This window comes from Microtus oregoni, unplaced genomic scaffold (assembly GCF_018167655.1).
Source record: "Microtus oregoni isolate MIOR12 unplaced genomic scaffold, Mior012 000020F_ref0000438, whole genome shotgun sequence".
NCBI lineage: Eukaryota > Metazoa > Chordata > Mammalia > Rodentia > Cricetidae > Microtus > Microtus oregoni.
The window spans coordinates 5,276,542-5,304,049 of record NW_024543079.1 but is presented as its reverse complement, the minus strand read 5'-3'; the positions used below and the strand labels follow the sequence as shown (position 1 = coordinate 5,304,049).

At 46.5% G+C, this 27,508-nt stretch overlaps 1 protein-coding gene across 2 annotated transcripts; it reads left to right on the top strand.

The window, feature by feature from the left end:
* Positions 1 to 484: 484 nt before the first annotated feature.
* Positions 485 to 27,508, top strand: Dnttip1 (deoxynucleotidyltransferase terminal interacting protein 1). 2 transcript variants are annotated; one of them, XM_041670590.1, is made up of 13 exons: positions 485 to 658; positions 1,150 to 1,220; positions 1,989 to 2,085; positions 7,010 to 7,108; positions 12,298 to 12,366; positions 12,571 to 12,624; positions 12,944 to 13,002; positions 14,104 to 14,152; positions 17,533 to 17,591; positions 17,687 to 17,747; positions 23,332 to 23,403; positions 27,003 to 27,058; positions 27,158 to 27,508. In XM_041670590.1, exons 1-13 carry the CDS (start codon positions 554 to 556, stop codon positions 27,294 to 27,296), a joined length of 990 nt encoding a protein of 329 aa, XP_041526524.1. In that variant the 5' UTR covers positions 485 to 553; the 3' UTR covers positions 27,297 to 27,508. The 2 variants fall into 2 exon arrangements, with proteins under 2 accessions (XP_041526524.1, XP_041526525.1); XM_041670591.1 differs by having other exon boundaries at positions 486 to 658; positions 14,107 to 14,152.

Genomic DNA, 27,508 nt, shown 5'->3' with positions numbered 1-27,508 from the left:
GAAGGAAAACCAGCTCTCTGCAACAGGGCTAGTTCACAAGCCAAAACTCAACCTTCATTCCTGATGCCTTCAGACACAAGAGGCAGACCTAGGCTAGTGGGTATTTGGGATGGCACGGGCAGCCCTCCTCTTGTTGGCTTCTCTGGTTCCTGAATCGGATCGCTCCAATTCCAGGGCCTTGTATCAAGTTATCAGATGTCCAGCAGTTTCCAAGACTTTACTTCTGACAGCCCCCATCCGAAACCCTGGGCTCCCCAGCTGCAGTCTAGGCTCTGCCGCCCTCACACCCACACTCATCCCTCGGCACCCGAACACCCACACTCGGTCCCCAGCCGTCGTCCTCCAGGGGTTTGGAAGCCCCAACCTTATCCCCACACCCAAGATCCGGAAACCCACTCAGTCGAGGCTCCCAGGCGGCAGTTCAGTTCCCATAGCAACTGCACCGCGCACCCGCAACGCGCTTCCGGCCGGGTGGCCGGGACGCACCCGTGACGTCACGGCGCCGCTTTCCGGTGGCTGAGTCGAGCTGAGGTTGTTGTGGGTCGGGGGCGCCATGGGGGCGACTGGCGACACCGAGCAGCCGCGGGGCCCCGGCGTGGCGGAACGAGGCGGCCTGGAGTTGGGCGACGCGGGCGCGGCAGGCCAGCCGGTTCTCACGGTGAGGGCGCCCTGGCGAGGCCGGGGCTCGGGCCGGGTAGGGCCTCGGGCTCCCGGGCTCCGGGCCCGCGGGCAAGAGAACGCGGCGGCTGTGCGGCCCTGGGGTTGCCGTTTTCTCCGTGCCGTGCGACGACCTGGATTCAGATTCTAGCTAGGTGACGTGGGCCTGATGTGACAACCTCTGAGCGCCAGGTTTCTCTTCTGTGAAGTGAACAGCAGTAACCTCAGCTTGATGGAATTGTAGTGGGATGGGCTGCTAAAGGCGGGTAGAGCGCCCTTATCACCCGCCACAGAGTAGACCCTCGGTAAACACTGCTGCTCTTCCTCTTGCCCTTCCGCCGCCCTGACAGGGTCTTCCAGCCACTGAATTCCCCTTCGCCCCAAGGTGGGAGAAGTGAGAAGCAGGAACGTCTAGGTTTAGCTTTATACCCACTTTCTCCTCGTCCCCACCGCGAGAGACCTCGGTGACATTTGCTCCCTTGGTCCCCACAGAACCCTTGGAACATAATGATAAAACACCGGCAGGTGCAGCGAAGGGGCCGCCGCTCGCAGATGACTACCAGGTAAGGCTGGCCCTGGGTGAAAACCTATATCCGGTTATGTGGACTTGGGTGAATCCCACTTTGGGAATCCCACTGCGCTGAGATCAACCCGCAGAAAGAGTCCTGGAGTGGGGGGCGGGGCGGGAGGAGTCTCAGGGACTGTGATTCTCCCAGTGACCTTAAGTCAGTTTCATGTTCAGGAGCAAAACAGGGAAGGTATTACAGTCTGCTACAATCTCTCACGTATCCCCTTTCTGCGACTGAGATCTGTAAGTCGGAGAATGGAAAACCAATATTCAGACAACTGTCATAATTCAGGCTCTGACGATTATTATTATTTGGACAGTCCCTTCATTTCTCTTAGCCTCTGTTTTCTCAGCTGTGATGTGGGACTATTAGTTAAGTGTCCTGCCTAGGGAAGGGAAAGAACCCAGGATGGGCCTTTGGAATTCTAGTTGTGTTTTTGGCCAATGATTTAGTAATCACAGCACTTGACAGAGGCAGGTGGTGGGTCTCTGAGTTTGAGACCGACCTGATCTACACAGTGAGAGCCCATATATATGTGTGTGTGTATGTGTGTGTGTGTGTGTGTATAAATTTCCCACTTCACAGAGAGAGTTACGATGAAACAAAATGATGTGTGTGTGTGTGTGTGTGTGTGTGTGTGTGTCTGTAATCTGCCCAGCCTTTGAGCACAAGGCTGGTGTGTCCAGTACTGCTACTGCCCAGTCTGGGAAGTATGTTTGGGACACTTCCCCTGACTCCTGACTGTCTCCCTCCTGAATGTAGTTTCACAGACCCAGCGATCTCTATGGATCTCCTCCGTGCTGTCTTGCAGCCAAGCATCAATGAGGAGATCCAGAGTGTCTTCAACAAGTACATGAAGGTAAGAGGGGCACGGTGGTTAAAGCTAACAGCACTGCTAAAACAGACAGTACAGCCATGTTCAGTAGCGGGCCCAACTACTCAGGAGACTGAGGCAGTTGACAGCCAGCTGGGACTACATACAAGTAAGACCCCTTGGTCGAGGAAAAGAAGAATGGAGGCTGGGAAAGTGGTTCAAGGATCAGTAGTGAATGCTGCTACCTGTGACTCCAGGTCCAGGATCCAGTGCCCTCTTCTGGCCTATTCAGATATATACACAATGTATATGTTCCATAGATAGATAGATAGATAGATAGATAGATAGATAGAGATAGAGAGATATACATACATACATACATTTGGGAAAAATCTTTAAAAGAAAAGGCCAGGCATGGTGACACATGACTTTAATCCCAGCACTCGGGAGACAGAAGCAGGTGGATCTCTGAGAGTTGGAAGTCAGCCTGTTCTACCCAAGACAGCCAAGGCTACACAGAGTCCCTATCTAAAAAAAAAAAAAAAAGAAGAAGAAGAAGAAGAAGAGTGGACAAAGTGGACGCCCTGCCTTGCTCCTGATTTCAGTTTTGAGTTTTCCCTGTTTAATATAATGTCAGCTGTAGGTCTGTTATATGCAGCCTCTGTTATGTTGAGATACATTCCCTCTCTTTCAAGTTTCTTCATGACTTTTTATCACAAAGCAACATTTTATTTTGTCAGAAGCCTTTTCTGGATCTAATAAGATGATCATGTGGTTTCTGACTTGAATCCATTGTGTAATGAGTTACATTGCTGGTTTGCAAATGTTGAACCATCCCTGCATATCTGGAGTAAAACTTGCTTACTCATGTTTGCCATGTTTTCTGAAATCAGTTTACAAGTATATCGTTGAGAATTTTTCTTCTATGTTCATTACAGAGTTTGGCCTATAATTTTCTTCATCATGCTTTGGTATCTGGATAATGCAGGCTTCATAAAAAGAAGTAACTGTAGATCATGTAAAAACTTTGAAGCCACTTTGGGTTTTTGTTTTCTGGATGTTTTGGTTTGTTGTTGTTGTTGGGCTTTGGATTTTTGTTTTGGGTTTTGTTTGTTTTTTAAATTTTTTTATGTGTATGAGTGTTCTGCCTGCATGCATAGATGTGTGCCACATGTGTGCCTGGTGCACACAGAGGTCAGAAAAGGGTGTTGGATCCCCTATAGCTAGAGTTCACTGTGGGAACCGAATCCCGGTCCTCTAGAAGAGCGGCCAGTGCTCTTAACCCCTGAGCCATCTCTCCAGCCTGAGATAGTTTTTGTTCAATTGGTTTTGTTTTTAAAGTCAGTTGTTACTGGGGCTCAAAGAAGCTTAGAATCCATTATATAACCTTGGGGGGGGTTGTTTTGGGGGTTTTTTTGTTTTCTTTTCTTTTGTTTTTCGAGACAGGGTTTCTCTGTGGCTTTGGAGCCTGTCCTGGAACTAGCTCTGTAGACCAGGCTGGCCTCGAACTCACAGAGATCCGCCTGCCTCTGCCTCCCAAGTGCTGGGATTAAAGGCGTGTACCACCACCACCTGGCTGTTATAACCTTGATCCTTCTATTTCAACCTGTGAATGCTTTAAAAGAATTGTTGGGTTTTTTTTTTAAGGGAGGGGCTGGAAAGATGCTCAGCAGTGAAGAGTGCACACTGTTTTTGTGTGGAGGATCCTAGTTTGGTTCTCAGCGTCAAGGTCAGGTGACTTACATCTGCCTGTAACTCCAGCTCTAGGAGATCTAGCATCTCTGGCTTCCTCAAGCACTGTAAACACATATACATAATTAAAAATAATTTTATAAACCAAGCATGGTGGCATGCACATACATTTAATCTCAGCCCTTAAAAGGCAGAAGCAGGCAGATCTCTGTACGAGGTCATCCTGGTCTGCATAGCAAGTTGCAGATGAGCTAGGGCTACATAATGAGAATACATACACAGAGAGAAATAAATACATAAATAATCAATACATTTTCTATTTTAAAAAAAAAGGAAGCCGGGCAGTGGTGGCGCACGCCTTTAATCCCAGCACTTGGGAGGCAGAGGCAGGCGGATCTCTGAGTTCGAGACCAGCCTGGTCTACAGAGCTAGTTCCAGGACAGGCTCCAAAGCCACAGAGAAACCCTGTCTCGAAAAAAAAAAAAAAAGGAATTACTATCATGTAGAGAATAGAATACAGGAGGCCCAGTTAGGAAACTAAAATATTCCCAGCAAGAGACGATAGTGTTGGGCCTTAGCAAAAGAATTTTATGTACTTTTACATCCGTGGCTGTGGTCACAGTGAAAGAGAAGAGGACGTGTATACCCAAGGCATTTGTCCTGGGCAGCCATGAAAACAAAGCTGCCTTTGGCTTACCATGAGGAGGAACACAGTGGGGATCAGAGCTCAGCTTCAGGTCTTCCCATAGAAACCTGCTCTCTGTTCCATCTTCTGTATGTAGTACTCTACTCCCGAATATCCCATGTCCCACTCTGGTTCACACCTTCACTATTTCTCATCCAGGCTCCTGCTATCGTCCAGATAGGACTTTTCTTTTCTTTTTTAAACCTATTCTCCCTACAGCTGCCAGATGTGCCTTTGAAATAAAAGTAAATTTAAGATTTAAAAAAAAAAAAGAGCCAGGTGGTGGTGGAGCACGCCTTTAATCACAGCTCTCGAGAGGCAGAGGAGGTGGAAGCAGGATTAGTTTAAGGCTACCTAAGCTACCTACTAAGACTATCTCAAAAATTTAAAAGCTGAGACCATCAAGGTGGCTCAGAAGGTACAAGTACTTGCTGCCAAGCCTGATAACCTGAATATAATTCCCATAAAACACATGATAGAAAGGTAAATCTACAGACTGTCCCCTGACCTCCACAAGCATGCCATGACATACACCCACATGAATGCACACATATTATATGTATGTATGTATGTATATATAAATAAATGGTATTTTTTAAGGTTAGCAGTGTGGCTCAGCCTGCCTAGCATACACTGACCCTGGGTTTGTACCTAAGCACTGCAAATAATAATTAATAACATTATGGATAGATGGGTAGAAGAATGAGTAGACATAGTAAAACAAATATAGTAGGACTTTGGACTGTGTATATGGAGGGTATTAGATGTTTATTGAATAATTCAACGTTCCTGTTTCAAATTTTTGATAAAATATTCTCTACAGCCAGATGTGCATGTGCCTGTAACCTTGGCACTTAGAAGGTAGAGACGAGAAGATGAAGTTTAGGCTCATCCTCAGCTATACCTCAAGTTGGAGGTCAGCCTGGGCAATGTGAGTCCCTGCTCTAAAAACAGGAAACAGGCCAGTGAGGCAGCTCAGTGGGTAAGGCACTCGTCCTGAAGCCTGACACCCTGGCATTGGATCCCAGAACTCAGCATGGTAGAAGGAAAGCTCCAGCTCCCCAGAATTGCCCTCTGACCTCTGTACACCGCTGTGGCACCAGCGTGCTCAAATACACATACATATTAGTACCAGTTTTTAAATGTTAAAAGCAAAATAGAAAAATATTCCTTACAAAATATTATAAATAATTTTAAAATAAAAGCTAAAAGTCACTAGGACTCCCCTTCAGAAGACTGCCGACAGTGACTGCAGCCTTCCAGCTGTGTCACTTGCACACACCCTTCTCATCGTGGCTGGCTCCATATATGTTTGATGATGTTTCTAGACCACCACACAGTAGCTCATCCTGGTTCCTCCTAATAGTTACAGAGTGGTCTCTTTCATCAGTATGCTGTAACTAGTTCCTAGGAGACACAGGTTGTTCACAGCTTTTCTCATGTCACAAGAAATACCCCAGTGGAGCTAATGAGAGGGCTCAGCAGGGAGAGGCACATGCCACTATGCCGAAGACCTGAGTTCAATCCCCAAGACCCACATCATGGAAGCAAAGCACCAACTCCCTCAAGCTGTCCTTTTATTTCCACATGCATACTAAATAAGTAAATACATAAATAGATAATTAACATAATTTTTAGTTTGAAAATATTATTCTGCAATAACGCTGTAAATCTCTATCTTTATTCCCTTGGGGGGGTTCCTGAGGGGTCAGTTCCTCACAGTGGCATTGAGGAGTAGTAGGGAAAGAAAGTTGCTCTCCAGGACGGTGGTGCTTTGTGCAATCATTTGCTCTCCCTGTTTTGTTTGTTTGTTTGATGTTTTGATTTGAGACAGTCTCTCTATACAGTCCTGGCTGCCCTGGAACTCACTATGTAGACCAGGCTGGCCCAGAACTCACAGAGAACATGCTTCTGCCTCCCAAGTGCTGGGACTAAAGGCGTGTGCCACACGCCTGGCAGTCTCCCTGGTTTCTGACGCTAACAGACGCACTGGAGTCGCTCAGTGGGAACTGACAGTGCGTCCTCATAGCTGTCTCCCACGGTAGGAGCACAGTTTGTAGTCTCCAGAATTTCCTGTATCTAAGAGAGAACTGATTCTTTCTCTTAAGAATACAATTTGGGTGTTTTAAAAAAGATTTATTTATGTGTGTTACCCACTGAGACATCTGCTTGATCCAACTTGGACACTGTGTTCCCAGGCGCTTCTCAGGTGTTTGGGGCCTCATGTAGTGCCCTGGTACTTTCACGATCCATGCTCTCCCTCTTACCCAGCAGAGGAAGCATCTGCCCTACTTAACCTGTCTGTTCGTGTTGCTGATATCCTGGGATTCTTGGACAGGTCACCTTCCCTGTCCCATAGATAAGGCATTGGTACTTGAAAATCCATGGCTTTCCATTAACTTGATGTTTTCTGCCTATATTGGCCCATTGCTACAGGCGTAGCAGTCTTTACATGTGATTTTGAAATTGAGAGGCTGTGCATAAGCAAAGCCCACAGTCATCCATGGTGATCCCATATTCCCTAGATTCCCTTGGTTCATGCAGACTCACAAGTCTTCTCTCCTTGTCCCCATGCCCTCCCCCCCCCCCCAGTTCTTCCAGAAGGCAGCATTGAACGTGCGAGACAATGTCGGGGAAGAAGTAGACGCGGAGCAGCTGATTCAGGAGGCCTGCCGGAGCTGCCTAGAGCAGGTGAGGCCCGGGGTGCGGCTAAGAAAAGTGCTCTGTCATTAGTGGGACTTGGGGGGCATCGGTAAGCCACTTACATCTAGAAAGAACTTGGGGCAGTTGCTGACAAAGCAGGAGGAAAAGTAGCTTAAGTCTGTGCCAGGTGTCGTACCAGGTGCATCATTTCACTAAGGTCTCAAAAAGAAAAGACAAGCCCTGTAAGGACTGCTTTGTTCATTCCTGTTTGACAGATGAAGAAACTCACAGAAACATAGAATGAAGTGGTGGTTACCTGGGAAGCTAAGGAAGCTGACAGTCACAGGGTGGGTTCATTCTGGACTCCGATACGTAGAATGGTTACAGTAGTTGTTGGTATTCTTCTTTACTTGATGTCTGCTTCTTAAGTGTACACACATGTACACGTACACAGTGACACCTGTGTATAGTGATGATATAAAACTGTGATGATCATTTCATACATACACCAGGTCAGCACATTGTACTCCCTCATATATGTAATATATGTTTGTCAGTTTTACCACAATAAAGCTAGAGAAATTTAAAAGACAAACCAGGGCCAATAAGATGTTTGCCCTCAAGCATGATGGCCTGAGTTTAATTCCCCAGAACCCACTCCTGGGAGATGTCCTCTGACACACACGAATATCCACACACATACATGTGTACAGTAAGTGAATAAATAAAATTTTGTCACCAGGTGGTAGTGGTCCAGCATTCAAGAGACAGAGGCAGGCAGATCTCAGTCTGATCTATAGAGCCAGTTCCAGGACAGCCAGGGCAGTTACACAGAGAAACCCTGTCTCAAAACAACAACAACAAAAAAATTGTCACGTTCTTTTAAAAGGCAAGCCAAAAAAACAAGTTGTAATTCATAATGCACCTCGCCTCTGCAAGTCGTTAATGGATCCTTTCAAGTAACCCTCGCCCTTTAGGGGTTGTGGGACCTAGCACCCTTTTTGCCTTCCTGTATCTCAGGTGTGGTCAGATTTGACACCCGTTCTATAAATGACTGTATTCCAAGACACTAGAGAACCTGTTTGCCTGTGTCAGCTGCTGCTATTAATAGGGATTGTCACATCGGCCACATACTTTGCTTGACTGGGAATCCATTAACTATGCTTCGCTTGACTGTGAAAGACAGGCTCAGTTACTTAGAGCCTCAGAAAGGAGCAGAACCACTGCCTGAACCTCTGTTTCTTGGAGACTGAAGTTTAAACCACCAAGTCCCTGAAAGGCCAGCTTCTTTACTCCAGGAGGGAGTGTTGTATAAGAGCAGTTGCAGCATTCGCTGACAACAGACGTTTGCTAATAGTGTTTTCGTAAGGTTGAGCCAAGGCAGGACTAAACTAAGAAGACCTTCACTTGTGTGGTTCTCCAGTCCCTCTCCTCTCTGTTTGTGTGTATATACACATGTGCATGTGTGCATTCCATGGCAAGTTCTGAGTGCATGTGCGCCTGCTCCATGTAAGTACATAGAGTCAGAAGACAATTTTCTAAGTGCTTCCTTCTACCAAGTGAATCCTGAGCATGGAACTCAGATCATCAGGCTTGGCATCAGGTGCATTTACCTCCTGAGCTCGCTCACTGGTCCCCATCTTCTTATCTCTCCATTTGTTATTTATTGAGGACCTACTTATGCTTAGCACCAGGCTGGAGCAATGTGCAGAATGGGCAGAATGGGCATAGCCTTGATAGTACTTGACAAGTGGTTGTCTGGTGAGAGGGTTTGCTAGATGAGGAGTCCAGGGAAGAAGAGATGGAGTGTGTCTAGGAGCGGGGTGGCGTGTGACCAGTTTCACAGGGGGAGGCAGTAGTGCATGGCATGGCTGCAGAAGTAGGCAGAGCACTCAACCCAGTGAAAGAGGTAGATGGGTAACCACAAGAGGAGCCCAGTGGGGTTTGTGTTTCTACCGCTGAACTGGAGTGTAACTCGGCAGCACGGTGCTTGCCTGAGCTCCATCCCTAGCACCACAGAAGGAAAAGACAATGTTCTGGCTACTCTGGGAACATTGGATTGGAAAAGGAGTTAGGAGATTCTGGAGGAGTTCAGATAAGAGGTGAAGACAAAGGAATGGGGGAGATGGCTCAGTGGATAAGGCACTTCACAAAAATCTGACAACTTGAGTTCAACCCCTGAACCCAACTAAAAGGGAGAGAACCAACTCTACAGAGTTGTCCTCTGACACCATGGGTGTTAAAGTGTATATGCCTGAACACACACTAAGAATAATAATATATCATTTTGTTTGAAGAGTTAAGTGGGCATGATCCATATCATTGTATCGCTGCTTTCCAGTCTCCCGATCCCCCAACATGCCACGCAGATCAGCCTAGCAGCGCTGAAGCGCTTAGAAGCACAGGTGTGGAACCCAGGAGGTTTTGGTCACTTGGAATCAGAGCAGAGCAAGTTAAAGCTCGGGGCCCAGAAAACTTAGAGCAAGTTCCCTCTGCTTCTAAGCTTCATTTTTTCATCTCTGAAGCAGGGAATAGAGCCACTCCCTACCACCAGGGCTTTGCTAGGGGCTTTGGATGGAACTGTGTGTTTAAATTCAAGCCCAGCACAAATACAGGCAACACAAACACATGAGATGGTAACTACACTGTAGTTACAGCTATATCAGAAAGGATTCTTTCTCACAAAACCTACGTTTCAAAACCAGATGTGATGGCGTACACATGTAGTCCCAGGACTCAGAAAATAGAGGCAGGAGGATCTCTGTGAATTTGTAGCCAGCCTGGTGTACATAGTGAGTTCTAGACTAGCCTGGGCTACACAGTAAGATCCTATCTTTAAAAACAAAATTGGGCTGGAGAGATGACTCAGCAGTTAAGAGCTCTGACTGCTGCTCTTCCAGAGGTCCCGAGTTTCAGTTCCCAACAGCTCACAGAAGTCTGTAACTGTAGTCCCATGGGATCCAGTGCCTTCTTCTGGTATGCAAACAAAACACCCATACACATGAAATGAATCAGTGAATGAATGGATAAATAAATAGCTGGGCATGGTGGCACACACTGTTAATCCCAACACTCGGGAAATAGGCAGGCAGATCTCTGAGTTCAAGGACGGCCAGAGCTACACAAGGAACCTTGTCTTGAAAAAACTGAAAAAAAGAAAAGATTCTTCAGACTAAATGTGAAGATGATTACACTAGGATTGTTTTAGCTTGGTGATGGTGGTGGTAGTAATTGTTTTACATTAGTGTCAGCACAGGAGGTCAGAGAATAACTTGCAGGAGTCAGTTCTCCTTTCCCTAGTGAGTTCCGAGGTGAACTCAGGTGCTCAGGTTTAATGGCAAGCATCCTTACCCACTGAGCCAACTTCCCTGTCCAGTTGTTTTATTTTAGGTGCGTTGGTTTCACTTCTTATGCCATATCTTGCCCTTTTCAGCTTCCTCATCTCCCTAACTCTTCCTCCAGTGTTTGTTAGGGGGAAATGACTGAGCTTATTGGCTGAGTTTTGCCTCGAGTTTTCTCTTAATTGTTTGGTTTTCTTCTAGAAGGTAGTTGCTTTTATTCATTTTATTTTTGCAGATAGCATATGTTCATTAAGAGTTGCTCGTACACACCTTTAATCTCAGTGCTCGGGAAGCGGAGCCAGGTGGATCTCTGTGTATTTGAGGCCAGCCTGGTTTATATAACAGGAGATGTTCGCATGATGGTTAGTATAGACTAAGCTGGGCACATTCCCAGCAATGAGGAGGCAGAAGCAAACGTATGGCAATTTTAAGCTAGAGTCCAGCTTGGCTACCTAGCAAGTCCTAGGTTAGCTTGACTTCTTCATGGAAAAACCCTGTTTCAAAACAAGGGTTGGGCGGGGTGGTGGTGGCGCACGCCTTTAATCCCAGCACTTGGGAGGCAGAGTTCGAGGCCAGCCTGGTCTACAAGAGCTAGTTCCAGGACAGGCTCCAAAGCTACAGAGAAACCCTGTCTCAAAAAACCAAAAAAAAAAAAAAAAAAAAAACCAAGGGTTGGCAAGATGGCTCTGTATTAAAGGTGCTTGCCCAAGCCTGACAACACACGGTGAAGACAACTGACAGCTGTAAGTCACCCTCTGACTCCACAGCTATTCCGCTGCATGAAGACACACACACCCAGTTATTAATGTAACAAAGAATGCAGGCTTTTTCTTGTTTTAGACTGCCCAATACAAATCGATTGACTAGTTGTGTGACCCTAGGCGAGTTACCTCACTTACTGTTTTCTCACCTGCAAAATAAGGGTTCTGTCTGAAAGTGTTAAATGTGTTGATGGTATTAACACAAAAGCTCAGTAAGCGTTCCCCACTGCGTCCTATTGATAGATATTGTACTTGATCTTAGCCAAAAGACTGAGAAGCAGTTCTTTGCTGCATTAAGATGTAAAAGTAGAGGGTGGGGAAATGGCTCAGTGGTTAAGAGTGCTGGCTGCTTTTCCAGAGGACACAGGTTCAGTTCCCACAGGGTAGCTCACAACTCTCTATAACCCCAGTCCTAGGGGATCCAATACTCTCTTCTGGCCTCTTTGGGGATCAGGCATACATGTAGACACGCACCCATAAAAGTAAATCTTTCTTTAAAAGGATGTGAAAGTATGGGACTTGGGGAAATGGCACAGTGGTTAAGAGCCATACCACTCTTACGTTCAGTTCCCAGCACCTACATCCAAGCAGCCCACAACTATCTGTGACTCTAGCTCTCACGCCATTCTCTGTCCCCTCCTTTGCCAAGCCAGGTCTTCTCTCCTTGGGGTTTTTTCACCCCTCCTGCTGCCAGAACACACACACACACACACCTTTGTTTTTCTTAGTGTCTCACTGTTGTCCAGACTGGCCTTGAACATGCAGCAATCCTAGTGCCTCAGCCTGAGTGCTGAGGTTAATGTGAGCTGGCTGTTGTGCTGTGAACCAGGTTCAGAGCCTCACATACACTAAGCACACCCCAGCTTTTGTTAGTAACTTCTTCAACAATGATTATGACAAAAAGATGGTAAGTAGCTGTCTCACCAACTCCTTTCCTCTGTGGTCAACAAGCAGAAGCAGAATGTGTTCCATAGCGAGCTACTTTTTATAAATGGACACATGCCTTTCTGGCGTGTTCATCTTTGAACATGAATGTGAGTCCATGCCCTTGGGTGGTTATGGGAAAGTTAACCCGTTCTGAAGCTCGGCATACAAACTGCTGCACTTCCACCACACTGATGACTTTCCCTTTCAGGCAAAGCTACTCTTCTCAGATGGAGAAAAGGTGATACCCAGATTGACCCATGAACTTCCAGGGATCAAGGTCAGAATCATTGTGCCCTAAGGCCTTGAGGAAGGGCAGTCAGGTGGGAGGCAGGTAAAACTTGTGGACCTGGGAAGTTTCACACACCATCACAGGTAGGGCCAAGTCCCAAAGGACTTCTGAGATCTGGGTCAGGTGGTGGCTAGAGGGTGGAGTCCCATAAAACTGCTGCTCCCAGGCACTAACTAGCCTTGTTCCCTTCAGCGTGGCAGGCAAGCGGAAGAGGAGTCCCACCGAGGAAGCCCCATTCCCAAAAAGGTAGGTAAGCATGGACCTTACAGCAGGGAAAGGGCCCTTCTCTTCCAAAAGAAGGCTTTGGCTTTCATTGCCTTTGGGCTTTTCCAGGCGTGGGGTGGCAAGAAGAGAAACAGTTGTTTTCCAGGTCACTCCCAAGCTCATTGGTTCTCTCTGGACAACCATCTCCACTAACTGACCTAGCCCCAGCACCCTGGAGCAGGGACGCTACCCATGGTCAGGGCTCTGCTCTCTGGACAACTGTCTCCACTAACCAACTGGCCCAGCACTAGAGCAGGGATGCTGCCCACGATCAGGGCTCTGACAGCTCTTCTTTGTGCAGAGGAAAGGTCGGCCTCCTGGACACGTCGTGTCAAATGACCGGGCAGCAGCTGGCATGGTGTGAGTAGGGGCCACCAGTGCTCTAAGAGCTGAAGGGACCTGAGAGAGGGAATGGCCATGAGTGGGAAGAGGTTAGAAGTGAAAGTGGTCTAAGCTCCTGTGGGAGAGGGTTGCCCGGTATGGCTGTGAGATGGAGATGTCCTCAGCTGCTGTTGTACACGCAGAGCAGTTCCAGCTTGATTAAACACCAGACCTGATTCATGGTTGGATGTTTAGAGCTGGTCTAAGTACCAGCTTACAGATAGTCTCTAAACAGGGCATTTAGCAGATTTAAAAGAAAAAGTCAGAATTCTATGCACTAATAGGGCATGGTAGTGGACTCCTCAGATCCCTGTACTTAGGAAGTGAAGGCAGGAGTATCAGGAGTTACTGGTTATCCTCAGCTACATAGTGACTTCAAGGCCAGCCTGAACTACATGAGACACTCACAAAAAAAATGATATTAAAAGGCAAAGCACTGCTACAGAATGGCTGTTATCAAAGAGCGCTTTAAAATTCTATTTATAGAGCATTTTAGATACATCACAAACCGAGTAAAAGATACGGAGCTATCTGAAACCCTTCCCGCCCCTACATGTGCACAAACTCCCTATCGATAACACCTGACACCAGAGTGGCACATTTGTTACCACTGATGAATCTGCCATGATTTAGTGCCGTCATCCAGCCTATGGGCTACTGCAGGGCTCCTTCCTGGTGTTGTGAGTCTGAGTTTGGACAAAGTGATAATGATCTGTATCCAGTTAGAGCATCCTTCTTGAAGCCTCTGTCCTGTCTTGGAGACAGGGTCTTACTCTGTAGCCCTTTCTGACCTGGAACTCACTAAGTAACCCAGACATTTTCTTTCTTCATGAACCACAAGCTGGGCAAGGCAGCTGCTGCTCTTACCTCTTTTTGACAAATGAGAAAACTGCAACTTGAAGATTCCTGGACTTGCCTCTCACTAGGTTCTAAAGCAGCTTCTGGTCCAGGCTTTTATATATATATTTCTAATGAGTTGCCAGAAAACAGTGCGCCATCATCACCCCTAGTAAACTTCTTTCCAGGCTCTGTCCCTCCCTCCATCACTTGGAGAATTCACCTCTCTTCTTTCCTTCCAAGCAGATGGAAACCAAAGTCCTGTGAGCCAATTCGCCGAGAAGGGCCCAAGGTATGCTTGTGTGAGTGGGTTAGTGGCCGAGGCTCTGGTAAGGTAAAGAAGTCAGAGGTGATGCACGATGTGCTCACCATTCCAGAGCCGTCTTCCCCTTCCAGACCATACTCCAAGGAGAAACTGTGATTAGAAGCAAAATAAAAAGCTGGGCTTGGGATAGCTTGGTAGTAAAACTCTTGTCTGGAATATGAAAAGCCTTAGATTTAATCCCTGGGATGGCAACCAAAAAAAAAGAAAGAAGGAAAAGAATAATAGTTTTCCTTGTTGTGCTCTGTTTTTCCCCACTGTACAGGGTATGTTGTTCTGAGAACACGCCCCTCTCCATACTCGGCTACTTTCCCTTTCTCTGTCTGACCCTCCCATTAGTCCCCTTTGTTCCCCTAAGCAGTTTCTTTTCTACATTCATATCATTTATTCATATGTGGTTTTATAGATCTATATAAAATCTAAAAATCGCACATGAGAAAACCTGTGTTGTCCTTCTGAGACCGACTCAATCATTGAATGTGATAGCCTGTAGCTAGTCATTTTCCTGCAGACGGCATGACTTCAATCTTGATTGGAATTAGAGGGAAACTAAAAGGCTGGGCTGGAGGCCTGACATGAATGAGGCCCAGAGTTTGATTTAAAAGTCAGAGCACAGGGGCCTGGAGAAATGGCTCAGTGGTTAAGAACACCGGCTGCTCTTCCAGAGGACCTGAGTTCAATTCCCAGCACCCACATAGCAGCTCACAACTGTCTGTAACTCCAGTTCCAGGAGATCTGCCATCATCACACAGACATGCATACAGGCAAAACACCAATACGTATAGAATAAAGATAAATAGTTTTTAAAAAAGTCAGAATGGAGGTGGGTGGTCCTTGGACTTCCCACAGGGCAGGGAACCCTGATTGCTCTTTGGGCTGACGAGGGAGGGGGACTTGATTGGGGGAGGGGGGAATGGGAAGTGGTGGCAGGGAAGAGACAGAAATCTTAAATAAATAAATAAATTGAATGAATGAATGAATGAATGAGAAAAAAAAGTGAGAGCACAGTGCTACACAGCTATAATCCCAGCACTACACAGCTATAATCCCAGCGCTACACAGCTATAATCCCAGCGCTATAATCCCAGCACTACACAGCTATAATCCCAGCACTACACAGCTATAATCCCAGCGCTATAATCCCAGCACTACACAGCTATAATCCCAGCACTACACAGCTATAATCCCAGCACTACACAGCTATAATCCCAGCACTACACAGCTATAATCCCAGCACTACACAGCTATAATCCCAGCACTACACAGCTATAATCCCAGCACTACACAGCTATAATCCCAGCACTACACAGCTATAATCCCAGCACTACACAGCTATAATCCCAGCACTACACAGCTATAATCCTAGCACTTGGGAGGCAGAGGCATGTGGATCACTGCAAGTTTAAGAGCAAAAGCTAAGTCTCTAAATAAGAGGGTTGAGTCTTAACTGGTAGCCACTAACACTGCTTCGTAGGTGAGGGCAGGCATCACCCAGGATCTCTTGTCTGTCCTCTCACTTACTCTCTGGGATGGTGTTATGGGGTGCAGATTGTGTTCCTGTTCTGAACCTGTGGGCAGAAGTGATCTTGTTTACTGGGGTTTCTCATATTTCAGGACCGGTCTTACACCTCCCAAGCCTCTGTCCTTCTCACACCTCTCTGCTTTAAACCGTGCATGTCTTCCTTTGTGCTCGTCCTCTCTGCTGAAGTTGCACAGGCATGTCAAACACAGCTGCTCTGGCTATAGCCTGTGTCCAGTAAGGGGACTTGGCAGGCTAGGCAAGTGGCCCACACCACCCAGACCACTTCATGTGCACCCCTTCTGAAGCTGCATTCTTGTTCCTAGAGGACAAGTTTCCTTGGCAGAGAAAGGTCCTTCTTTGTTCAGAAGTAGCTATGCCCCCTACCCACCAGAACCTCCAAACAAGCTCTCAAACACAGCAGATCCAAAAATTGTAATGAAGGGGACTAGAAAGATGGCTCAATGATTAAGACCAGTGGCTGCTCTCCCAAAGGACCAGGGTTCAATTCCCAGCACCCACACGACAGCTCACAGTGATATGTAACTCCACACTCTGACAACCTCACACAAATATGCACATAAAATAAAAATAATAAGAGAGAAAAGAAAAATTGTAATAAGGATCTTTGCTCAAAAAAAATGGTTTTTGTTGTTGTTTTGTTATTTTGAGATAGGATCTCACTGTAGCCCAGGCTAGCCTTGAACTCAAGATCCGTCTCAACCTCATAGGCTCTGGGCCCATAGGTGTGCACCACTGTGATGGGCTCCACTTTTTGTGGTGGTGATGGTGCTAGGGATTGAACATGGGGCCTTGTATGTGCTAGGCCAACCGTTCTCAGCTAAGTTACACCCCCGGCCCACTCTTCAAGTCTGTTTCCTGGTCCTTACCCTTAGCTGCCTTGTCTGCTGTCTTCCCTCACCTCAGCCTGTGAGTGTGCTACAGTTCCTGTTCCCACTTCCTCCTCACTGTTGCCATAGCTCCGGCCCTTCATTACTTCAAGTTCTGATTTGTCCCGCAGCACTCCTGTCCATCACCCACATTGCTGACAAAGTGAACTCGTTAGCACACCAGGCTCTCACTTCCAGTAGAGGCTTCTAGTGGTTCCCCGTGGTTTGTGGCTTGCACGACACAAACTCATCAGTGTGGCCTGGGGCCTCCAGTTCTCTGTGCTCTCTCCAGCCTCTTTATGTGCCTCTCACTTCCCCTCTCCTTCAGCAACACAGAAATTACACGGTTTCTCCAGTATTCCAAACAATACCCATCAGTCTTTCTGTGTCCTGCCCTGTCTGAGTTGCCCTTCTCCTCCCTCCACCTGTTGGATTGCACTCACACTTCCAGAAGTGACTTCAGGCATTGTCTCTTCACGAGAGACTTTTTTTTTTTTTTTTTTTTTTTTTTTTGGTTTTTTGAGACAGGGTTTCTCTGTGGCTTTGGAGCCTGTCCTGGAACTAGCTCTGTAGACCAGGCTGGTCTCGAACTCACAGAGATCTGCCTGCCTCTGCCTCCCGAGTGCTGGGATTAAAGGCGTGCGCCACCATCGCCCGGCACACGAGAGACTTTTTATCTATTCCATCCAACCCTTTTGATGTCTCCTGCCCTGCACCCAGCCCAGTCATGGCCCCGTCAGGTAGTGTTATTTCAGTGTGTATGCGGGGACTCCTGGGGAACAGGCTGTATGTTAGCTCATCTCTCTAGCCTAACATACTGTCAGTATTTTGTTTCCTGCGTAAGCTGTTGAATAATGATGAGGAGCGGGGAGGAAGAGATGGAAGCCATGGTGCTGCCTTGCACAGCACAGTAAACCTCCCCTCTGGCCTGTTTCTTTCAGTGGGACCCAGCTCGGCTGAATGAATCTACCACCTTTGTTTTGGGGTCTCGAGCCAACAAGTAAGTCTGAACCCTTAGTACTCATGGGAGGGGGGGTTAGCTCAGGGATCCACGACAGGGGCTGCACCTACTACCACCCATTTTTCATTTTTCAGGGCCTTAGGGATGGGAGGCACCAGAGGGAGAATCTACATCAAGCACCCACACCTCTTTAAGGTAGGTGACTGCTGGAAGGGACAGGCATGCGATACATGATGTAGACGGCTTAGAGACTGCAGAGCCCAGAGAAGCAGCATGCACTGCATGATGTAGACGGCTTAGAGACTGCAGAGCACAGAGAAGCAGCATGCACTGCATGATGTAGACGGCTTAGAGACTGCAGAGCACAGAGAAGCAGCATGCACTGCATGATGTAGATGGCTTAGAGACTGCAGAGCACAGAGAAGCAGCATGCACTGCATGATGTAGATGGCTTAGAGACTGCAGAGCACAGAGAAGCAGCATGCACTGCATGATGTAGATGGCTTAGAGACTGCAGAGCACAGAGAAGCAGCATGCACTGCATGATGTAGATGGCTTAGAGACTGCAGAGCACAGAGAAGCGCGGGCACACGCCTGGAAGTCAAAACATCTGCGTTCTAGCTCCCTGTAGCCGTCTCCTGTACCTTTTGCCCAGCTGTGCCAAGCCCAGTTTGGAGAGCTCCATTCGCCTGTCATGGGATTGTCCCTGAAAGGGCAGTGTCTCCACGTGCAGTGGTGTATGCCTGCAGTCCTCCTGCTTGCCACCGCTCAAGCTAAGGCTGGGAACACGGGTGCGATCCACCCTTCTTTTCTACCGTTAGTTTTTTGTGGAGTTTTGTTTTGTTTTTTGAGATAGGATTTTTCTGTTGCACCTGCCCTGGAATTTGCTCTGTAGACCAGACTAGCCTCAAAATCAGAGGTCTGCCTCTACCATTCGAGTGCCGGGACTGAAGGCATGCATGACCATGTCTAGCCCTGCTTTTAGAGGTTTTTTTTTTGGGGGGGGGGTTGAGACAGGTTTCACTGTGTTGCTTTGGGACCTGTCCTGGAACTCGCTCTGTAGACCAGGCTGGCCTTGAACTCACAGAGATCGACCTGCCTCTGCCTCCTGAATGCTGGGATTAAAGGCATGCACCACCACTGCTGACACTTTGTTTTTTAATCATAGAAATATAGACCCCTTTTACCTGGTATTATGATACACACCTGTAATCCTAGCACAGGGGAGGTAAAGGCAGGAGGATCAGGAGTTCAAGCTCATGCTCTGCTGCAAGTAATTGGTTCATTGGACAAATATGTATTGACTGCATATTAAATGCTGAACACTCACAGAACACTGGACATAAAGCAGTAAATGGAATAGAACCAAAGTGGTGGCCCTTTCCAAAGAGGAACAAGAAAACAGCTGAGTCTGGTAGCACATGGCTATCATTCCAGCCCTTGAGAAGAGGCAGCAGGAAAATCAGGCCAGCCTCAGCTACATAGTGAATTGAAGGTTAGCCTGAGTTGTCTCAAGGAAAAGAAAAAAAATTACTTGTTTTTTGAAGCAGGGTTTCTCTATGTAGTCCTGGTTGTCCTGGAGTTCACCTTGTAAACCAGGCTGGACTCTAATTCTCTAACTTACAAATATCCAATATCCTCCTGCCTTTGCTTCTGATTGCTGGGATTAAAGATATGTGCCATCACCGCCCGGTTAAAAAGTTTATTTAAAAAGACAAAGGGATGAGACTAGGAAGCCTAAAATACTTATTGACTGGTGGTTGGGTGTTTTGAGGCAGGGTTTCTCTGTGTAGGCTTGGCTGTCCTGAAACTCACTCTGTAGGCCAGGCTGGCCCCAAATTCAGAGAGCCACCTGAGTGCTGGGATTAAAGACATGTGCTGCCACCACATGGTAGCTGACTGCTAATTTTATAGAGAGACCTGTTAGATGACATTTTAGTAGCTTAGCTATACTACAAGAAGAGTTCGCCCTCATTTTACCTTAACAACTGTATAGAAGTCACAGGATTGCTCTTTGAGACGGGGTCCCTTGTTACTCACTCCAGGTCCTCCTGCCTCCATCTCCCAAATTCTAGGATTATAGGCCTGTGCCACCATGCCCAGCAAGCCCTTCCTTATTGGTAGATATTTCCTTCCAATGTTTTTTTTTTAAATATTTTTATGATTTATTTAACTTTTATTTTATGTGCATTGGTGTGAAGTGTCAGATCCCCTGGAACTGATCTTCAGACAGTTGTGAGCTGCCATGTGGGTGCTGGGAATTGAACCCGGGTCCTCTGGAAGAGCAGTCAGTGCTCTTAACCACTGAGCCATCTCTCCAGCCCCTCCTTCCAACGTTTTGATGATAAAAACTGCTCCAGCACTGGGCAGTGGTAGCTCACACCTTTTTATCCCAGCACTCGGGAGGCAAAGGCAAGCAGATCTCTATGAGTTCGAGGCCAGCCTGGTTTCAGAGAAACCTTGTCTCTAAAAAACCAGGGGGAAAGAAAAAAAAACTGCTCCAACAAATGTCTATGTGTCTGAAAATAGAATTTCTGCAGCAGCAATCACACCCTTTTAATTTTTTACTATAATACTTGGAAAGTGAGAAATTATTTTAAAACTCAAAGGAAAGTAATCATATATATGCCTGGTACAGTCACAGGGAGAAATCACAAGTAGAGATCAGCCTGATCTACCTATGAGACCCTGTTGCCACAAAATAATGACATTTGTTAAGAAGACCAAGGATGACTCAGTGATAGAGCACTTGCTAGCACTGTGACCTGTAATCCAGCACTTGAGAGACAGAGCCAAAAGAGTTGCCATAAATTCTTGGCCCAGCTGGCATGACCCCACCTCCAATAAACAGCCATCATAGCTGGAATCTCCACCTCTCTGCTTAAACAGCCTGCCCACTTTATGACCTAGCTCTTTTGAGCGTTTGTGTATCACACACTGCATTTACCACTTTGCACTATCATTTGTTCCTAACAAGAACCCTGTTTTGTTTTGTTTTGTTTTTAAAAAAAAAAAAAAAAAAGAGGCCAGGTGTGGTCTGTCACACACACCTTTAATCCCATCAGGCAGGTCTGCCTAACTCTACAGGCAAGTTCCAGGACATCCAAGGCTACACAGAGAAAACCTGCCTGGAAAAAAAGAAAAAAAGAAAAAAAAGGGGGGGGGCTGGAGAGATGGCTCAGAGGTTAAGAGCATTGCCAGCTCTTCCAAAGGTCCTGAGTTCAATTCCCAGCAACCACATGGTAGCTCACAACCATTTGTAATGAGGTCTGGTGCCCTCTTCTGGCCTTGAGGCATACACGCAGAAAGAATATTGCATACATGATAAATAAATAAAATATTTTAAAAAAAAACAGAACCCTGTAAAATAAATACTGGCTCTCTCTTGACAAGGTCTTAGCCCTGGCTGACCTTAAATTCACCACAAAATTAAAGGTGACCTTGAACTCAGGTCCTCCTGTTTCCACCCAGTACTGGGAGTAGAAGATAGCACAGCACAACCTTTGTGATTAGAAAGAAAATGGCCCCCAAAGGGAGTTGCACAGTTAGGAGCCAAGGCCTTGTTGGAGGAAGTGTGTCACTGTGGATACGGGTTCTGAGGTTTACGTGTGCTCAAACCATGCCCAGTCAGACAGTTCACTTCCTGTTGTCTTCCTTTTTTTTTTTTTTTTTTAATTTTTTGAGACAGGGTTTTGTCGTAGCTTTTTTGGTTTCTGTCCTGGAACTAACTCTTGTAGACCAGGCTGGCCTCGAACTCACAGAGATCCACCTGCCTCTGCCTCCTGTATGCTGGGATTAAAGGCGTGCACCACCACTACCCAGCCTTCCTGTTGTCTTTGAGTCAAAATACAAGGATTCTACTCCAGCACCGCGTCTGCCTGCATGCTGCATTGCCTCCCACCATGATTAAATGGATAACTAAACCTCTGAGCTGTAAGGAGCCACCGCAATTAAATGTTTTCCTACATAAGAGTTGCATGCACCAGGCAGTCTGTGGCACACACCTTTGATCCAGCACTCCTGAGGCGGCAGAGCTCTTGAGTTTGAGACCAACCTGGTCTACAGAGCAAGTTCCAGGACAGCCAGAGCTGTTATACAGAGAAACCCTGTCTTGACAAACAAACAAACAAAAAAAAGAGTTGCCATGGTCACATATCTCCACAGCCATAGAACCCTAACTGAGACAGCCGTGCCTGGTTGTCCTACTTCCCATTCTACAGATGACACAGCTGGGTCTGGAGGGAGTCACCACCCAGACAGGTGGTAAGAAGTTCAGCCTTGTTTATCTTTGTCGAACTCTAGAAGCAGGTGGTTTACATGATGCTATTTCTTGACTTTTGTTTTAGGAAATACAGTCTTACCAGGAATTAGCACATGCTCACAGGCCCAGTACTCAGAGGCAAAGACAGGAAGATCCAGACTTAATCCTAGCCTGGGCTACATAGTGATAACCTATCAGAAACCAAAAAGAAAGAAAGAAAAAAATTACTGACCACACGATAATTATAGGTGTTCTAAGGCACTTGTGATCATTTTAAACAGGCTAGATCCAAAGTAACTGTCACTTGTTTCCAGAAATGCTGTATTTTTTTTAATTTTTTATGATTTATCTTTATTTTATGTGCATTGGTGTGAAGGTGTCAGATCCCCTGGAACTGGATTTTCAGACAGTTGTGAGCTGCCATGTGTGCTGGGAATTGAACCCTGGTCCTCTAGAAGAGCAGTCAGTGCTCTTAACTGCTGAGCCATTTCTCCAGCCCCAGAAATGCTGTATTTTAAAAAGGGTCTGACTGTCTTAGTTAAGGTTTCTATTCCTGTGAAGAGACACCATGACCACTGAAACTCTTATAAAGGAAAAACATTAAATTGGGGTGTCTCACAGTTCATAGGTTTAGTCCATTGTCATCATGGTGGCTTGCAGGCAGACATGGGGCTGGAGAAGGAATTGAGATTCCTCCATCTTAACCTACAGGCAGTAGAAAGTGATCTGCAATACTGGGTGTAGCTTAAGCATAGAGGAGACCTCAAAGCCTACAACCATAGTGACTCCTACTTCTAGCAAGTCCATACCTACTCCAACAAAGTCACACCTCCCAGTAGTGCCACTCCCTATGAGAGGGAGACAGTTATATTTAAGCTACCACAGGGACTTAAAAGAGAGTGAACACGAACCCAATCCCCAGCAACTAGTTTGCAACCCCAAGCTTTCTGGGCTTGGCTCAGCCTGCACTCTAGAGATTCATGAGCCCTTGGCTATGCACACCCTAGACAGAGTCCCTGTAGTGTCTGAAAGAAAATGGCCCCCAAAGGGAGCGGAACTATTAAGAGGTATCGCCTTGTTGGAGGAAGTGTGTCACTTTGTGGGCGGGCTTTGAGTTCCCCATCATAATGATAATGGACTGAACCTTTGAAATTGTAAGCAAACCACCCTAGATAAACGAGCTGCCGTGGTCATAGTGTCCCTTCACAGCAATGAAAACTCTAACTAAACCTGGCAGTGGTGGCGCACACCTTTAATCTCAGCAGAGGCAGGTGGATCCCCATGAGTTCAAGGCCAGCCTGGTCTACAAGAGCTAGTTCTAGGACAGGCTCCAAAGCTGCAGAGAAACCCTGTCTCAAAAAAAAAAAAAAAAAAAAAGAAGAAAGAAAGAAAAGAAAAGAGTAAAACTCTTAACTAAGACAGTCCGGTTGGTAAGAACTGTAAAAAAAAGGGGGGGGGCAAGAGAAGAACCCTTCCTATTAAGCTAACGTGTTCCCCCACTGACTTTGTCCCTCACAGTACGCGGCAGATCCTCAGGACAAGCACTGGCTAGCTGAGCAGCATCATATGCGGGCAACAGGCGGAAAGATGGTGAGCATTGTTTTCACATGTGCCACTGCCAAAGACCCAACCAACCCGGGGACCACGAGTCCAGCTCTTCCCAACCAACCCGGGGACCACGAGTCCAGCTCTTGGCCACTGCCAAGGACCCAACCCACCCAGGGACCACGAGCTCTTGGCCACAGCTTGTCTCCAATTTGGTAGACTCCCTAAGCACCAGATGTTGACTTGAGTTTTTCGTCCTCTTTGATAACATACAGTATCCAGACTGTATATTTTTCATCTTTACGTGGCTTTATTTTAACCTCTATTTCTTTTTTTTTTTTAATATTTATTTATTTGTCATGTATACAATATTCTGCAAGCCAGAAGAGGGCACCAGACCTCATTACAGATGGTTGTGAGCCACCATGTGGTTGCCGGGAATTGAACTCAGTACCTTTGGAAGAGCAGGCAATGCTCTTAACCACTGAGCTATCTCTCCAGCCCAACCTCTATTTCTTTTATTTTTATTTTTAATTTTTGGCTTTTTGAGACAAGGTTTCTCTGTGTTTCTTTAGCTGTCCTGCAACTCACTCTGTAAACCAAGCTGTCCTTGAACTCACAGAGTTCTGCCTGCCTTTGCCTCCCAAGTATGTGTCACCATACCCAACTACTCTCTTTTTTTCTTTTAAGGACTTAATTCTTCTTTTCTCTCCCAAGTGTACATATATTTTTAAACACACTGCAAACTATTTAGAGGTGTTTTTCGTCTGAAACTATCTTTACTGTATCTCTCTTTTTCTGACCACACAGTCTTTAATTTGCTAAACAATATGGCTAGAATTAAAGGCATGGCTTTGACAGCTGGATCCACCCCATTTCTTAGCTTTCTGAGAACCTAGCTTCATGGTGGAGGTACTGGCCAGAGCCATAATTGTATGATATTTCAAGGTCCATGCCACCCAAGAAGCATGCTGTCGTCATAAACACCATAAACAAGTGTTTTGTGGCAGAGCCTATTAAAAGGGCTGCAAAGTTTTTGCAGCTAAAGCTGAGTCAGGAAGCCTCTCTAAAATGAGACCCATTTCCTCTAACAAACAGCCCACCTGAGAAAATGCTACCGAGAAGCCGTGTAACTCTGTTCTTTCTGTCTAGAATTACTTCCCAAGCCCTCTCAGGCTTTAAGTCGATGAAGTTGTCCACGTGGGCACCATTTGTTGACTGAGATTTCTGTCCTGCCTGGTTCCTGAAGTCATTAAGTCCCAAAGAAAACACAGAGGTCTACATTAATTATAAACTGATTGGCTTAGTAGCTCAGGCTTCTTATTAACTCTTATAACTTATATTAGCCCATAATTCTTGTCTGTGTTAGCCACATGGCTTAGTACCTTTTTCGGCAAGGCAATCATATCTTGCGTCCTCTGCTTCTGGAAAAGACTGAAACTTTCCTCTTTCCATAATTCTCGTTGCCCAACCTCTACTTCGACCTGGTCACCCTGCCTATACTTCCTGCCTGGCTACTGGCCAGTCAGTGTTTATTATACAAGTATAAGAAACAAATCTTGGGGGCTGGAGAGATGGCTCAGTGGTTAAGAGCTCTGGCTGCTCTTCCAAAGGTCCTGAGTTCAATTCCCAGCAACCACATGGTGACTTACAACCATCTGTAATGAGATTTGATGCCCTCTTCTGGCCTGCAGGGATACATGCAGGCAGAGCTCTGTATACATAATAAATTAAAAAAAAAAAAAAGAAAAAGAAACAAATCTTTACAGGGTAAAACCATTGTCCCACAGCAACCAGAAATCTGGGAAGGAAGATCTGTTCTGCGAGGCCTGTTCCTCCAGGCTGAAGAGCAGCAGAGTCCTATTCCTAGGCTCCCTCACCCCTCTTCACCTTCCCACCTCCTGCAAGATTGCAATCCTGTCAGATGCCCATAGGAAAGGCTGTTTACAAGACTTTTTTGTTTGTTTGTTTGGTTTGGTTTTTCTTTTTTTTTTTTTAAAGATTTATTTATTTCTTATGTATACAGCATTCTGTCAGCATGTATGCCTGCACACCAGAAGAGGGCACCAGATTTCATCATAGATGATTGTGAGCCACCATGTGGTTGCTGGGAATTGAACTCAGGACCTCTGGAAGAGCAGCCAGTGCTCTTAACCTCTGAGCCATCTCTCCAGCCCCTTGGTTTGGTTTTTCAAGACAGGGTTTCTCTGTAGCTTTAGGAACCTGTCCTGGAACTAGCTCTTAGTTCAGGCTGGCCTTGAACTCACAGAGATCCGCCTACCTCTGCCTCCCAAGTACCAGGATTAAAGGTGCTTGCTTTCAAGTCTCTTTTTGTTTCTGTATTTCAAGACTGGGTTCTGGCCTCAAACTCAGAGATCCCCCCCTGCCTCTGCCTCCCAAATGCTGAGATTAAAGACAATCACTACATCACTACCACTACAAGGGTTTGTCTCAAATTTTTAAAAGAGGTTGTTTGTTTGTTTCCTAAAGACCAGTGTGTCTTTAGGAAATGGTGTGTCGCACCTGTATCCCAGCACATACATGAAGGGTAAAGGCAGAATCAGGAATTTAAAGCCAGTCTCCATTATATGACAAGTTTGAGGCTAGCCTGGGCTACATGAAACCATATCTTAAAAAAAAAGATGTGGCAGGCTGCTGGGGATATAGCTCAGGGGTAGAGTGCTTGCCTGGTATGTGTGTGAGACCCCAGGTTTAATCCTCAATACTAATTTTAAAACTTCTTTATTACATCTCATTTAGTGTGCGTTGTGTTTGTGTCTGTGGCACAAGCCTATAATCCCAGCACTTCTAAGGATAAAGCAGGAATACTGCAATGAGTTCAAGGCCAGCCTGGGCTACAAGAATTACAGGCCAGCCGGGCGGTGGTGGCGCACGCCTTTAATCCCAGCACTCGGGAGGCAGAGGCAGGCGGATCTCTGGGAGTTCGAGGCCAGCCTGGTCTACAAGAGCTAGTTCCAGGACAGGAACCAAAAGCTACGGAGAAACCCTGTCTCGAAAAATCAAAAAAAAAAAAAAAAAAAAAAAGAATTACAGGCCAGTCTGAGCTACAGGAACAAAAACAGATACACCACGTGTGAGCTCAAGGACTGAAGGCTGTGGCCCTGTACAGACCTGGGAGAACTCAGTGCTACAGCCACTGCACAGTAGCGCTGCTGACTGAACCCACCCCTCTACACAAACTCAAAACCAAGTTGTCTTAAGTCCCCAGGGCAAACACCACCTCCTCCTGTCTCCTCCATATTCTGCTAGCTGTCACCATTTTGTTATAAACCACACGAGTCATGTGTGTAAAAGCCACAAATAATCAGCAAAGCCAGGCTCTATGACACATGCCTGAAATCCAGCTACTCAGGAGGCTGGGGAGACAGGGTCCATTTTGAATCATGAAGTTCAGGAGTTCAGGGACAACCTAAGCAACTTTTTTCCTTAGTCACTGGTATCTACTCCTCCCCCTGAAAAGTTGCTGTTTGAGCCATCCTCCAGTGTCTTCCTACACACTCTTCCCAGGTTATCGGTAAGCTGCATCCTGAGTCTGGCTGGTAGCGGGCCGTACACATTAATAGACTGTTTCTGAATCCGTGTGAAATGACTCAGAGGCCTTAACCCTTCTCCCTTGCCTCCAGGCCTATCTTCTCATTGAGGAGGACATCCGAGATCTGGCTGCCAGCGATGACTACAGGTAAAACACAAGGGGCCTTTCTCGGACCTCCATCTGCCTTGGTAGGCACACGGATGAGGCCATCACCCTCCCTTTACCATCCCTCCAATGTCTCCCCAGAGGATGCTTGGACCTGAAGTTGGAGGAGCTGAAGTCCTTTGTCCTGCCATCCTGGATGGTTGAGAAGATGCGGAAGTACATGGAGACACTACGAACTGAAAATGAGCATCGTGCTGCTGAAGCACCGCCCCAGACCTGAGCCAGGTGTTCTGGCTACTCCACTTGGCAGCCTGCCTCTAAGACCCTCTCTCCCAACCGGCTGAGGCCCTCCTGGGACTGGGTCTAGTTGAATCTTAGCAGCATTAAGCTGTACATGAGCTAGTTTGTAGTGACTCACTGCAGAGCACCCGGACTGGCATGTGGTTCTGTTTTTAAAGTTATTGGACAATTAAAAAGTTTGTAATAAACACA

What these genes read in the sequence shown, in the direction of transcription:
- Dnttip1 (XM_041670590.1), top strand. Translation starts at nt 554, where the DNA reads ATGGGGGCGACTGGCGACACCGAGCAGCCGCGGGGCCCCGGCGTGGCG. An exon ending in CGCTCGCAGATGACTACCAG is followed by an intron (nt 1,221 to 1,988) that starts GTAAGGCTGGCC and finishes TCCTGAATGTAG; the next exon opens with TTTCACAGACCCAGCGATCT. An exon ending in TTGGGGTCTCGAGCCAACAA is followed by an intron (nt 17,592 to 17,686) that starts GTAAGTCTGAAC and finishes TTCATTTTTCAG; the next exon opens with GGCCTTAGGGATGGGAGGCA.